This window comes from Macaca nemestrina, chromosome 5, assembly GCF_043159975.1.
Source record: "Macaca nemestrina isolate mMacNem1 chromosome 5, mMacNem.hap1, whole genome shotgun sequence".
Taxonomy (NCBI): Eukaryota; Metazoa; Chordata; class Mammalia; order Primates; family Cercopithecidae; genus Macaca; species Macaca nemestrina.
The window spans coordinates 145,308,611-145,323,884 of NC_092129.1; the positions used below are offsets into that span (position 1 = coordinate 145,308,611).

The window sequence follows — 15,274 nt, forward strand, 5'->3', positions numbered from 1 at the left end:
GGATAACTGGCTTTGCAAGAGATTAAAAACTTGCCTCATATAAAAGTGAGGTATGGGAAGTGCTATAATACCCTGGGACAGAAACAGTTTTTTAAATGCCACAACTATCTGTAAGTTCTTACTAAACTTTAGAGTTACTGGGCCCAGGTATATACCCAAAGATTAGAGACTTGAATCCCAAACCCCACAGACTCCTGCCTAATTAAAAAAACTCCAATCCTAAGAAGATCTAAATTTCCCTGGAGGGTCTGTATTCCCTCTGAAAGCGGCATTACCAGCTAAAGAGCTGAATGGAATTCCTATGGTAGCCACAAATATTTCTCTCAGGTCAAACAAGCTAACTGAGTCACAAGCCTTTCCATCTTTAACTTCCCCAAATCTTGTGCCCTGCAAACTAGAATCCTGACCTATGGCTTTAGCAGTGACAATTCTCATTCTTAAATGAATCCAAGAGAAAATGGAGGGGTCAACTATAATATTTCTTTCTTTCTTTTTTTTTTTGAGACGGAGTCTCACTTTGTTAATCAGGCTGGACTGCAGTGGTGCGATCTCAGCCCACTGCAACCTCCAACTCTCGGGTTCAAGCGATTCTCCTGACTCAGCCTCCTGAGGAGCTGGGATTACAGGCACCTGCCACCATGCCTGGCTAATTTTTCTGTATTTTTAGTAGAGACGGGGTTTCACCTGTTGGCCAGGCTGGTCTCGAACTCCTGACCTCAAGTTGATCCATCTGCCTCAGCCTCCAAAAGTGCTGGGATTATAGATGTGAGCCACTGCGCCTGGCCCAATTATAATATTTCTAAAGCTAGACAGAAGGTAAACTTGGATTTCTCTAACATTTGCACATACACTAAGGAATATGAGCAGGTCTTCCTAGTCACATTCTCCTTGTGATATATCAATTAGGTATGAAAGTTGGGAAAAATAATTGGGCCTTCTTTCAGAAAAAGAATAAATGGAATACTCCCATTTATTTTAGGCATCTGGGAGTGAACAGGATTTTAGTCATTTCTTTTGACACCACTCACTAGAGCAAAAATTCACAGCATGAAGCTTCTTTATCCACTGACAAATATCCATGTTTAGGGAAGTATATTCACATGCTAATAATAAGAATTCATTACTATGGATATGAAAAGGTGATCTAGTCCAGACAGGACAGCAGAAACAGGCCTAAGCAGTCGCTGCCCATAGATGATACAAACATGATAGATACTTCTATCAAGAAGTGGGTCACATTCTGCCAAATTTCAGTAGCTGATAAGCAAAGGAAAAACCTATGGCCAAATTTTTCTTCTTTTCACACCAATACAAACTGCCCTTCTTTCACTCTGCTGGTGGGGCTTGAGAAACCCAACCCAAGTGCTGACATACCATAAGCTTCTGGGAGACGCTATTATACATGGAATAGCGAGAAGAAGTTCCCTCCACAAGGGAGTCTGCTTTGAATGCATCATCGAAAGAGTCAGAGCTGTGTTGTTTCCCCTCGGTCTCACTATCAGACCCACTAAGGCTTGTAGTAGATGCTGAAAAAGAAAAAGGAAAATGTTTAGGTAGGTTTATGGCACAAAATAGCCTCCAGAAGTCCAAGTTTCATTTATTCAACTACTGTTCAGTATACACAACGCACATATAAAGTTCATTAAATGACCTAAGGTCAAATCTATTCTCTACCTCTTACTAGCCAGGTAATCTTGGGCAAGTCACTACTGAAAGTTCCTAATGGACTTGACAAAATGGGGGCTCAAAAATAAGTTTTCATTCCCTACCCTTTCAATTTCCTCCACTACAAAACTGGGATGGTAATACCTGCTTCACAGGATTGTTTAAAGATTAAATGAAATAATGTATTTGAAAATACGTTGTTGGCTAGGCATGGTGGCTCACGCATAATCCCAGCACTCCAGGAGGCTGAGGTGGGTGGATCACATGAGGTCAAGAGTTCAAGATCAGCCTGGTTAACATGGTGAAACCCTATCTCTACTGAAAATACAAAAATTAGCCGGGTGTGGTAGTGCGTGCCTATAATCCAAGCTACTTGGGAGGCTGAGGCAGGAGAATTGCTTGAACCCAAGAGGCAGAGGTTGCAGTGAGCCGAAATTGTGCCACTGTACTCCAGTCTGGGCAAAAACAGTGAGACTCCATCTCAAAAAAAAAAAAAAAGGAGTACATTGTCAAATATAAAGTGTATTTACTGAAGATATGATTGTTATTTCTGCTGCTGGTGGTTATTATTTGAACATCAGTATCCAAACATTGATGCCTGATTCCATTTTCAACAATTCCATTATAAGGCTAACATTTTTATTTCTTATAATTGCAAAAAGAACTTTTAGAAGGAACGATATACAAGAAGACCAATAAAAGTCATTATTCACACATTCAGGGTTTAGTACTTGGAGACAGAATACCCAAACAATTACTCGGAACTAGTGAAAGCGAAAGTGACTTACATTTTTATACCACGAAAGTTTACACTGGCTGTCTTTTTATATTTTTTGACTTACAAACCATGTGAACATATTATCTATTAAAATTTAAAATAAACATGAAAATACCAACTTAGCAATGTGGCATAATTCCTTTGAAAAAGGGACACCACTCAGAAAGGGTGTTGATTCAAAACTTGGCTACTTGTGAGAAGAAGTGAGGGAAAGTCACAGAAGGCAGTGTGTAAAACATTTTTTAATGGACCCAAGATGGTCACTATTCAGGTATTTCTAACTTGAAGAATACATTATAATTCTGAAGCCAATCTTCACTGATCCATCCATTTCCCTACCAGAACCAAAACCTGTTAAGGGTTGACATTCAAGAAGAACAAAGCTTTTCCCAGCACTCTAGGCCTAATGATTATCCCCTCCACTGTGCTCCATCCAGTAGTACCAGTGCCACTGGCACAGCACTCATCACATTGCGTTAGAGCCAGTTATTGTTTGCCACCTGCTGTCCCCACTGGACAGGGTCACTCCTGGAGGGCAGGAACTGTGTCACAGTCTGTACCCAACACCTGGACTGAGGTTTTCCATTTAATAGAAATTAAATTATTACCATAGTAAATGTAAAGATGCGTCAGCCAAGTGTCACTTTCCTAAGGACCTACAGAGTATATGACTCCTTAAGACATTTTCTCTTACAAATAGTGCAAGCTGTTCAGGTCTCAAAAGTTTAAGGATGAGAATGGGATCTCTATATCTTAACAGAGAATGGAGCCCTCCTGGGGTTATGATTTAGCTTCTCCACCAGTAGGGAATTAGGACATCTGTCATAGTTCAGAACACTGATACTGTTTAAAAGATCAGACTACTATACTGGTTCAGCACCTATTCTATAAAAGATCGTGCTACATATAATGGGGTACTGTGCAAAAGTAACAATCCTCAGAGAGCTTAAAAATCTAATAGGTAAGATAAACATGCATTTTCAAGGATATAACATTTTACAAAAGAAAGAAAAGATAGGTGAACATGTGTGAAATAATAAACTTAAAACCAAAATTCTGGCTCCTAATAAGTTAGCAAGGAGAAATTTTGGTTGAGAATGTCCCTGTAAGAGAGGCACAAAATTCTGCCCTTCCCTTTAAGGTGGCTGTCTAATTCTCTTAATCGAGTTGACTTGCTTACATGAACCAATCTGGCAAACGCCACAGAGTGCCAGAGTGTGCCACTCAGAAAACCCAGACCATTAAGAATGAGTAACCATGGAAACCGAGAGGTGAACTCATATTTCTTTTGTTTTGCATTTTCCTGCATTTGCTGCATTTGTGAGACACAAGAATGTATTAGTTTGAAAATTAGGGGCCAGGCACGGTGGCTCACGCCTGTAATCCCAACACTTTGGGAGGTCGAGGAGGGCGGGTAACCTGAGGTCAGGAGTTCAAGACCAGCCTGACCAAAACGGAGAAACCCCATCTCTACTTAAAATATAAAATTAGCCAGGCATGGTGGCACATGCCTGTAATCCCAGCTACTCGGGAGGCTGAGGTAGGAGATTCACTTGAACACAGGAGGTGGAGATTGTGGTAAGCAGAGACCGAGCCATTGCACTCCAGTCTGAGCAACAAGAGCTAAACTCTGTCTCAAAAAAAAAAAAAAAAAAAAAATTAGGGTAAAAGGAAGCTATAAATAAATACATTACCATTCCAAGCCTTGGGAAGAGGTTGGTTCCTTTCCAGAGAAATCTTCCAAGAGCAGCAAATCTGAGGGGAAAGGCCTTCTAAATGGCTCAAGACTGTTCTAGGGCCTCTCGTCTATTCTCCCACGCAGAGGAGAGAGATGCACTCTGCAACAGAGTGCCCACATGCTAAAGAACTGCACTTCCAAAGGTGTAGATTCTCTTCACCAATTGCTTTCATGCCTTCAACCTGTACTGCTTAATACAGAAACAGGTGGTACCAGGAATGTGGGCAGCTCCCTAAGCACGGCCCTAAAGTTCCTTTTGGGCAACCCAGGGATCCAGGGCCCTGACTAATCACAAGCTACAATGCTAAATCAGTTGCTATTCCTTTCACCAGCAATCTGGACATTCATAGGTCTACCTATGAAAAAGTCTGAAAACCTGGTATCCTCCTCAAAGGAGAGTGTGGCCTTGCTCCAGCTCTAGAGAGTTGCCAGGCTGTTAGACTTGCCTGATGCCCCAACTATGAGCACGGAAATAGTGCAAATAACATTCCTGGGCACGCAGGGTTCCTGCCACCCTAAGATCTCAAAGGGAGATCTTTTGTTTCCTTCTATCTTCAGCATATCTCTGGGCAAAAATGACAGCGAGAACCAAATTTGAGTGGAAGGCTCACGAAGCAAATCAGTGGTGACTCTGGTGTAAAATTCCAGTACCAGACTTTGGCACAAAGATTTTTCCCTCCTACTCTTCCTCCCAAGGTGTTACCTAATGTACGCTGTCCTTTCCAGGTTCTAAGAGTGAGGTTAATGTGAGTAAAATATCACCCTACTAGGCAATTCCTTGTGAGATCAAGAAGTGTGCTAGATAAGCAAATAAGTCTTATTTTTTTATTTTATTCACGTGGTATAGGAGGCCACGTCTTATCTTGACATGTTTTAGGCCAAAGATCCCTAGATTATTCCTGATGTCCACAGACTGCCACAGCCACTACTCATTCTTACTCAGGGGCCTTTGAGGCTACTCTTTTCACATGAAAGGGAGACAACTGTCACGGCTGCAGCAGGAACTAAAGAGGAGACTTAGCTTCTCAAGACTGATAAAGAATTTAGCAAACAACGAGCAGATAATTTTGCAATGAGGTCATAAATTAATAGGAGTAATAAGGTCAGTCTATTAAACTCATTAGTTTCATTAAGAATTTGCCAAAGCTGGACGGCATTCCCATTTACCTCCCGGGGAACTCCCCCCCTAAAACCTACCAGAGAGCCCAAAACAGTATTTAGGGTTTTAAGATTTCTTCTCGGCCGGGCGCGGTGGCTCAAGCCTGTAATCCCAGCACTTTGGGAGGCCGAGGCGGGCGGATCACAAGGTCAGGAGATCGAGACCACAGTGAAACCCCGTCTCTACTAAAAATACAAAAAATTAGCCGGGCGCGGTGGCGGGCGCCTGTAGTCCCAGCTACTCAGGAGGCTGAGGCAGAAGAATGGCGGGAACCCGGGAGGCAGAGCTTGCAGTGAGCCGAGATCACGCCACTGCACTCCAGCCTGGGCAACAGCGTGAGACTCCGTCTCAAAAAAAAAAAAAAAAAAAAGATTTCTTCTCCACCTGATAGAAATCACTATTAAGTCATTACAAGGAAGAAAGATTCAACTTTACAGAGGGAACAGAGGTCTCCTGGCTGTTGGCAAAATTTTTCACATGGCAATACAGCAATGGGACAAACATGTCAAAATTTAAAATGGCAGTGACAAGCTGGGCACAGTGGTGTGTGCCTGTAGTCCCAGCTACTTGGGAGGCTGAGGTAGGAAGACCACCTGAGCTCAAGAGTTCATGGCCAGTGTGGGCAACATAGTGAAACCCTGTCTCTAAAAACAGAAAAAGAATACATATACTATGTTTAAAAAATGACAGTGACAACAAAGAGGGGCAGCTCCAACCACTAACGGCCAAGGTGAGTAGCACACAGATACAGAAAAATAAATTATGAATTTTAATAAACATCACATGCTGCTTAACAACTGTTGTGAAATAAACTCATTCCTGCTTAAAGACTCAATTTCTCCTTCATGCCAGACAAATGGTAACTTGTTAAAGCAATTTAAACAGATACCGATAAAGGAAGCTTTTGATTAAGGTCATGAATCTGGGCTGACAGGAAAGCGATGGTGTTTCAGGGCAAATAGCCTATTTAGGAAAGAATTAAACCTCATGGAGAGGAAAGCGCCTTTAATATGATACTGGTGAAGGAGCCCGTCAACTTCCAAAGCAACTCACTGCAGCAGGGCCAGGAGCCCACACCAGATGCACAGCTAAGGAGAGAAGGAATTTTCTTAGGGTCTAGACCATAGTTTCCCTGTGAAAAACCACCAAAAAGAACAAAATGACCTCATCTGCCTCTCCTTAATTCAAAAAGTTATTTGACAACAAATTTGCAAGAATGTATTTACACTTGAAAATGCCTTCAAACTCCTTTGAAAATACTCAAAAGATCACATGACGCAACAGTGGCCCTGACAACAACATCCCTTTTCCTCTTTACTCTGGCCAGATGTCAGTCTTTGACCTGGCAATGTAGCTGCCACGTGAATAATGTAAAATAAACACACTGATTAAACTAAATAGATCTAATAATGAGTCATCACATTGATTTAGCAGACATAGACAGAAATAGTAACTACTATTTTGTTTTTCTAATTGTCCTCCCTAAAGAGCATTTTTCAATCATCTATTTGAACATTATGTTCAGGTAGAAGTGGCTGCAGTAAATGGAAACACCCCTGCTTTAATAGAATGATTTGAATATGAAAGCTGCATATACATTTCAGGGGATATGTAGACAGCAAATCACCAGGGTATACTGCCCAGGGGACACCTAAGAGAATTTGATACAGAATATAGATGATATAAATGCTAAGTACTTAATGAAATGATCTTCTGCAGACTGGAGGAGACTGGCAAAATGAAAACTGTGATGCAAGTTAAGCTTCTTGGAAAAGATACTATTGTTGCCTTTTATCAGTTCTATTCAATAACTATTTACTGAGCTTTTGCTCCAGGCTAGGCATGGTGGGAAAAAAGGCACAGGGAGCAGTCCTGCTGATAAAGATACTGCTCTCAGTTTCTGTGTCAATGCAGAGCTGCCCCTTCCTAAAATAAATTAACCTAGGGAAATCTATAAATGTTGGTTTGCCTCTGCCTCCCATCTTATTTTCTGCAAATGAAAGGACCAAGTGGCACATACAAGGAACTGGACACCCCTGGATTTCCATTTTTTTTTTCTTTTTGAAACAGGATCTTGCTCTGATACCCAGCCTGGAGTGTAGTGGTACAATCTTGGCTCAGTGCAACCTCTACCTCTTGGGTTCAAGTGATCCCTTCCACCTCAGCCTCCCGAGTAGCTGGCTCTACAGGCACATGCCACCATGCCCAGCTAATATCTGCATTTTTTGTAGAGATGGGTTTTCACCATGTTCCCCAGGCTGGTCTCAAACTCCTGGGCTCAAGCAATCCACCCACCTCAATCCCCGAAAGTATCAGAATTACAGGCATGAGCCATCATGCCCAGCCTGGATTTCCATTCTACACACACAACAGCAATAGTCAATCCTGACTAAGTCATATAGTACCACTTCCAGAGAAGGAGGAAGAGTAATCTCAATTCAGTCACAAAAGTTTGAAATTTAAATCAGAATGGTTTCCTTGAAGGATCCTTACCCTTATACACTTACCTTCTTTTACCTGGGAGTTGTCCTTTCCTTACTTCAAAGAGATGTTATTTGAAAGCAAATGTCTCCCAAGATCCACTTAGAACCAGATATCATTTGTTCCCCAGACATGCTCTCTCTTTTTCCCTTACAGGTCATTTCTCCCAATACCCCTATCCAAGGAGATTCTATCTTCACCAAGTTGCTCAAATTCCAGGTGAGAGGTAAAATTCCCTTTCCTCAAGAATCTCCAGAACTATCGCGTCCAATAAGTCCTTTTCTTCCTACTCAGAAACTTCAATTCCTACCTACCCTGGAATCTACTGTGACTTTAAAGCAGAGGTGTCCAATCTTTTGGCTTCCCTGGGCCACACTGGAAGAAGAATTGTCTTGGGCCACACATAAAACACACTAACAGCAGCTGATGAGCTTAAAAATAAATAAATAAATAAATAAATAAATAAATAAATAAAATTCCCCCAAAATACCATAATGTTTTAAGAAAGTTTACAAATTTGTGTTGGGTCCCATTCAAAGCCATCTGGGGCCACATCAGCCCACGGGCCGCAGGTTGGACAAGCTTGCTTTAAAGGTGTGAATACCTCCACACACAAAGTTGTAAGTAAGTCTCTTATCCAGCCTGGACTACAGCCACACCAATGCTCCATTCACTGTACCACCTGTCAAGCTTCTTCTCTCTGGACCAGCTTCTCAGTAGCAGCTGATGAGTAACTGCCCTTCAATAAGCTTATCACTTGTGAATAGACTGTATTTCCTACTACCTTCGAAGGGTGCTTCACACCCTTTCAGTCACCAATCTGTTACGGAATTTCATTCCAGTTTCCCAGTGATCCAACAGAGGATCCAATATGCAAGCCTGCTGGCGTGCTGGGTTGAATATGGTATCCAAAGCCTGTAAATGTGATCTAATTTGGAAATAGGATCTTTCCAGATTACATCAAATGTAATACTAGATTACAGTGGGCCCTAGCCAATGACTGATGTCCTTATAAGAAGAGGGAAATTTGGATATAGACACACACAGAGGAAAGGTAGAGGCAGAGATTGGAGTTATGCTACCACAAGCCAAGGAACACCAAGGAATGCCAGCAGCCAGCAGAAGCTATAAGTGGTAAGGAAGGTCTTCCCAAGAGCCTGTGAGGGAACGTGGCCCCACCAACACTTTGATTTTGGACTATTAGCCTCCAGAACTGTGAGAGAATAAATGTCTGTTGTTTTAGGTCACCCAGTTTGTAGTAATTTGTTACAGCAACCCTAGGAAACTAATACAGGGGGCAAGTCAAGGTACATGCAAATTTATCTTGAGGTATTTGAGGCAAGCTCCCAGAAATTTTACCATTTTTCAGAAAGCATCTATGGAAACTGTAAATAACCCTAAAAGACAGGCAAAGCAAAATGCTAGTTTCAACCAGATTAGTGAAATCCTTCCACGCTTAATGCAAACAGTGAACACAGCAATGCTCCAGTACAGTTGGATGTTTCTGACCACGACTGCTGAAGGAATTGAGAAAACAGCATGCATGCAAAAAAGTGAAAATTCGCTTGATGGCTGCAGCAAGAGGCCCTCCCTTACAAAAGAGCCCCAGGATCATTAACAGCTATTCAGGGACAGAGCACTCAATGCTCACCACTACTTCTCACTGGTTTAAGGCACCAAGAGTGCCACCTACTGAAGGACAACCAACAGAAAGCAACTTCTGGAAAAATTACCATTTCTTATTTAAAACAAGTTTCCTCACTCTTAGTAGGAGAATGGCAGAAGGGAAAAGAGTCCATAGCCAACATCTCTCTGTAGAGTATTCCTAATTTTCCTCAAGGGACCAAGGGGCAGAGGACTATAGTCTGCTCCAACCAGACACCGTGTGTTCAAACAACAAGATGGCCAGTGGCCTCAGACCACACAAGCACACGTACCTTTTGCTCCATGACTGACAGAGGAGGGAGGTTCATCGTCAGAAGTGGAGCTGAGGCTCAGGGCAAGCTCTGCAACTCTTTTTTTCTGTTTCTTGATGGGGGCAGTGCATTCTGGGTCAGTTCTCCTCTTCATCGTTAACTGTAACCATAAATCCAGAAAGTCAGCTGCCCTTGGGTCAGAGCCACTGGGATCAGAGCAGGGATTCCAAAGTGTAAATCATCAATGGGATGAGATTTGGCAACTCTACACATCTTCCAGTGCCAGCACTTGAATAGCCTCTTCCTCAGAATGAGGTCTAGGAAGGATGCTAGCCAGGTGCTGGTTTTCAATAATAGCTGTTTTACTGGAAAATGTGGTGCTCACAGACTGAGACAGCCCTGGGCCACTGGTGTCACATAACAGAAAGTCATGGATCAACTCCACAAGCCACTGGGGGAAAAGGCTTGGTACTTGTAGTTATTCTATACTTTTGATGCAATATTGGCCATGCATGACAATGTACACTGAAAATGAACTATAAAACCTAATAAATATTAACCAATATTTCCAAGGTGAAGGGACCATCCCAGAATGACTGTTTCATCAGCATTATTTTACCAGAACAATTAAGAAATTACATATCATAAAAATACTCGTTTTGGTTTACTTCATAACGTTTGAAAACATGAAAGAATTGGGAAAGTTTTTAAGCAGAGTAAGGAATGGAAGCAGTGAATGGCTTAAGACTGAGGAAACACAAGAGTGGGAAAGTTATTGGGACTGGAGGTAGTTATCTCATAGAACTGAGTTACAAAAACAACAATTTTAAGGACAGAAATCCGCCTCCACAAAAAAGGATGGAAACCGGTTGAGAGTGGTGGCTCACGCCTATAATCCCAGCACTTTGGGAGAAAGAGGTGGGCTGATCACCTGAGGTAAGGAGTTCAAGACCAGCCTGGCCAACATGGTGAAATCCCATCTCTACCAAAAAAACACAAAAATTAGCCAGGTGGTGGCACATGCCTGTAGTCCCAGCTACTCAGGAGAATGGCTTGAATTGCTGAGGCGGAGGTTGCAGCAAGCCGAGATCACACCACTGCACTCCAGCCTGGGCGACAGAGCAAGACTCTGTCTCAAAAAAAAAAGAAAGGAAACAGGCACCATGCCACCATCAATCATCCATCCTCATGGTTAGGTACATGAGAGATAAGCACAAGAAAAAAGAGATGGAATGAAGTGATTATGAAACCCTGAAATCTTAAGGAATGATCAAGTTAAAAAGCAAGCAAGAGTAGTGAATACAGTGTGGCTTACACACCACTGATTGGCTGTAGAGAACTCAGAAAAGAGGACTCAATACAGGGTGGGCAACCAGCTGGGAAACAATCCATAGGGAAGGCGAGGTGCAGCAAGAAACTATTGAAACCCAAAAATGTCACTGATCCCCCCAACCTCATAAAACCCTGGATTACATGTTTCAGTTCTCTCCAACTCAAGGAAGAGCCAATCAATCCAATGCACAATCGCCACCTTCCTGAGAAAGCAGCCTCTTACTAGACACAGGCAGGGGCTGTCCCAGGGAAGAACCGGAGACACTGAGCAAACAGAAAGCGAGACCAAGCTAAGCCACATTTCACTTTAAGCCAGTAGTCTTAAATACGCCCAAAAGGCCCCCAGGGTGAGCTAAAGGAAGGCTCATCACAGAACTTGCTTCTAGCCATTGCAAGCACCAAAAGCTTTTAATTCTTAAGTAACTCGGGGGGGAGACTGGAAGTACAGCAGACTCAAAGCGGATTGTGTTGCATAGTTGTGCGAAAGGCAGAAGAGGTGGATGCTCCTCCCCAAACCACATCACCTTAGATTTGGGCCTTCCAAATCATCTCATCAAACCCTATCATCTTCCACTGGAAAAGACTGCAGCCGCAGAGGGGAAGGCCACACAGCTAACCAGTGCCAAGCTCAAGTGACCCACACAAGCCAGAAGAATGCTCTGGCAGGGAACTTCTAAGCGGAAGGCAAGTGGCCTGGTTCTACCTGCTGCTTCCGCACAGAAGGGGTTCAAATCCCCTCTGCAGTCTTCTCTCCCTGGGCCTCGGTTTGGCACTGCCACCCCTAATCACACACAGAGAGATAAGCTCCCATGTCCCCCGGCCAGTCCCTTCATTTGAAGATAACGTGAGCGTGTGAATGTGTGCGCAGAGACGTGTGTCAGCGGCAGCTCGGGCTCCAGGGAGCCGGCGTTGGGGGTGGGAGGAGGAGGGAAGACATAAGGGGCCAGAAGGCGAGGAGAGTCACGACCGCGGGTGGGGGGCCCAGGCGGCGGTGGAGGGGAGAAGGATGCTGAGCCCGCGCGCCCGCGCGCCCGCCCGCTCGCTCCCCCCGGGCCGCGCGTCGGCACTCACGCTGAGGGGAAAGAGCGAGCTGCCGGGGAGCGGAGGGGGGTGGTCAGGCCGACACTGTCGCCGCCGCTGCCAGAGCCGCCGCCTCCTCCCTCAGTTTCGTTTCCCCACAAGCCAGCCCAGGTCCGCCAGCCGCGCCGTCGCGCTCGGGTCCAGTACTGCGGGCAGCGCAGCCTGATGACGTCACGGACAGCGCCGCGCCGCGCTCCTCCCCCGGCCGGGTCCTGGCCCCGGGAAAGGCCGCTGGGGTTCTGGCCCGCTCCACCCCTTAACCTGGGAGGTCCAGGGGCGCCTGCGCGGAAAAGTCGCCGGGAAAAGGCTGCGAAAGCAAAAGTAAGTGAGTAGCTCCTCCTCCGGCTCTGAGGAAGAGAAACCAATACAAAAATTGTAAGTGCTAGGTGCCCTCACACGACCTCGTCTTACTTAATCTTATCATTACCTTCATTTTACAGACTAAGAACAAGTTCCGAGAGGCAGATGGTAACCTGGTTGAGGGCAAGAACCCAGGGTTCTTATTCCCTGCTGTATCCCCAACATCCAGCCTATGGGACATCTCAACAGATTTTGAACGAAGGACGGGAGGAAAGAAGGAGTGCCGCCCATAGCATCTTACCATATGGACACAGATGGCTCTCCATCCCAAACCTCTCTTCTGATTTTCAGGCCATTATGGCCAAACGTCTGTTGGACATCCTCACTCAGTCACCTCAAACCCCATGAATTCAAATTTCACCTTATGTTCTCCCATCAGCTCACTTTTTTCCTGGTGAAGGGCGCTGCCATCCATCCTGTTGATCCAGCTAGAAATCTGAGGAGTCTCCCTCTTCTTCATACACCAAAGCTTCTCATACACTTAATTGAGTTTATCTCCTAATTGTCTTTCAAATCCATCCATTCACTCCCATCCCCATTGCCACAATTCATGCACTCACTCCGACTCAGCAGAATTTCTCCAGTAATCTCCAAACCCCCGTGACTCTCCAGTTGTGATCCCTCTAATGCGTTCTTCACAAAACTAAAGTGATTTTTTAAATTTTCAACACCTATGAAAAGAAGGGAATTTAAAATTAATTAATTAAACCTGATCCTGTCACAACCCATCAGTGATTAAAATCCATCAATGATGTCCTATTGCTCTTAGAATAAAGCTAATGTCTTTAAAATGGCCTCCGAGACCCTCCAGCATGACGCCTTCTTCAGGTATGCCTTGTACTACTATCCCTTAGTTCTCCCCATGCTGACTCCTGAGTTTATCAAACATGCCATGTCTCGGCCAGGCGCGGTGGCTCACGCCTGTAATCCCAGCACGTTGGGAGGCTGAGGCGGACGAATCACCTGAGGTCAGGAGTTCGAGACCAGCCTGGCCAACATGATGAAACCCCGTCTCTACTGAAGATACAAAAAAAGTAGCTGGGTGTGGTGGTGCGCGCGTATAGTTTCAGTTGAACCTGGGAAGCGGAGGTTGCAGTGAGCAGAGATTGCACCACTGCACTCCAGCCTGGGCGACAGGGCGAGACTCCATCTCAAAAACAGAACAGAACGAAACAAAACATGCCATGTCTCTTAAGAGTTCAGCCCGCTGCCTGGATCATGCTTCACCTCTTTGCTGGGCTAATGTCCATTTATCCCTCAGGACTCACTTTAGTGTCCTTATCTCGAAATATTTCCTGATGTCACAAGTCTAGGTTGGGAGCCCCACCTGTGAGCTCCTGAAGCATTCTGTCCCTCCACTATCAAAGCACTTACCACAGTGTTGTGTAATGGCCTGCGGACTCATCTGCCTCCCCAACTCAGCTGTAAACTCTGTGCAGGAAAGATTGTCTGTATTAAATTCACAAGACTTAACAGAGGCTGGTGGTCAGTGCTCAATAGATGTTTACTGAATCTGTGGAAGTGTGGAATATGAATGAAGGTTAAGTGATATGTTCAAGGTTACAGAGCTAGGAAGCAGCAAACAGGTATTTACCTAGTTCTCTATGTTCTAAAGCTTAGTGTCCTTCTTTCCACCTCACCAAGGCTTCTTAACATGCTCTGTGACATGAACACTTTTGGTAATCTTGTGGAGCTTATGGACCTGTTCTCAGAATAATTTGAGGGGTATAAAATAAGGTATAGGAAATGAGTTATATTGAAAAAGTTAACATATTTAGCAAATTTAATGATTTAATTTTTATGTAAAGCATTAAATAATGAGAGAATGCATTCAAAATATAGTCAAGTTAAACTTAAATTTTATTTTTTAATATATATGAGTATACCAAATAAATAGTGCTGGAAAAACCAGATAAATATATAGAGAAACATGAACTTTGATTTTTTTTTTTTTTTTTTTTTTGAGACAGAGTCTTGCTCTGTCGCCCAGGCTGGAGTGCAGTGGCGCAATCTCGGCTTACTGCAATCTCTGCCTCCCGGGTTCACGCCATTCTCCTGCCTCAGCCTCTGGAGTAGCTGGGACTACAGGCGCCCGCCACCACGCCCGGCTAATTTTTTGTATTTTTAGTAGAGACGGGGTTTCACCGTGTTAGCCAAGATGGTCTCGATCGGCCGGGCGCGGTGGCTCAAGCCTGTAATCCCAGCACTTTGGGAGGCCAAGGCGGGCGGATCACAAGGTCAGGAGATCGAGACCACAGTGAAACCCCGTCTCTACTAAAAATACAAAAAATTAGCCGGGCGCGGTGGCGGGCGCCTGTAGTCCCAGCTACTCAGGAGGCTGAGGCGGGAGAATGGCGGGAACCCGGGAGGCGGAAATTGCAGTGAGCCGAGATCGCACCACTGCACTCCAGCCTGGGCAACAGCGTGAGACTCCGTCTCAAAAAAAAAAAAAAAAAAAAGATGGTCTCGATCTCCTGACCTCATGATCTGCCCGCCTCAGCCTCCCAAAGTGCTGGGATTACAGGCGTGAGCCACGGCTCCAGGCCCACTTTGATTCTTACTTTATGCTAAATGCAAATTAAGTTAAGATAGATCATAGCCCTAAACATAAAATCTAAAATGATAAAGCTTATAACAGAAAACATAGGAAAATATTTTTGCAGACTTCGGATAGACAAAGATTTTTTTTATATGGGACCCAGGGAATATTAATCAGAAAGAAGAATAATGATAAAATAGAGTTCATCAAAATAAAAGGCTTCTAC

General features: G+C 44.2%; 2 protein-coding genes across 3 annotated transcripts in view; one reads left to right on the top strand and one right to left on the bottom strand.

Moving 5' to 3' along the window:
* LOC105474547 (cap methyltransferase 1) overlaps positions 1-12,281 on the bottom strand; it is a 52,296-nt gene extending 40,015 nt beyond the window's left edge. For both annotated transcript variants that reach the window (XM_011729329.3, XM_011729327.2), the window contains exons 1-3: positions 12,141-12,281; positions 9,759-9,897; positions 1,375-1,526 (exon numbers count right to left, since the gene is read on the bottom strand). In XM_011729329.3, the coding sequence (XP_011727631.1) occupies positions 1,375-1,526; positions 9,759-9,891 (285 nt within the window). In that variant the 5' untranslated portion in view covers positions 9,892-9,897; positions 12,141-12,281. The remainder of the gene's footprint in view (positions 1-1,374; positions 1,527-9,758; positions 9,898-12,140) is intronic.
* On the top strand, positions 11,926-14,239 carry LOC105474583 (CRACD-like protein). The gene is made up of 3 exons (XM_024790606.2): positions 11,926-11,977; positions 12,055-12,470; positions 12,590-14,239. The coding sequence occupies exons 1-3, from the start codon at positions 11,926-11,928 to the stop codon at positions 12,740-12,742; spliced, it is 621 nt and encodes a 206-aa protein (XP_024646374.2). The 3' UTR covers positions 12,743-14,239.
* The last annotated feature ends 1,035 nt before the right edge of the window (positions 14,240-15,274 follow it).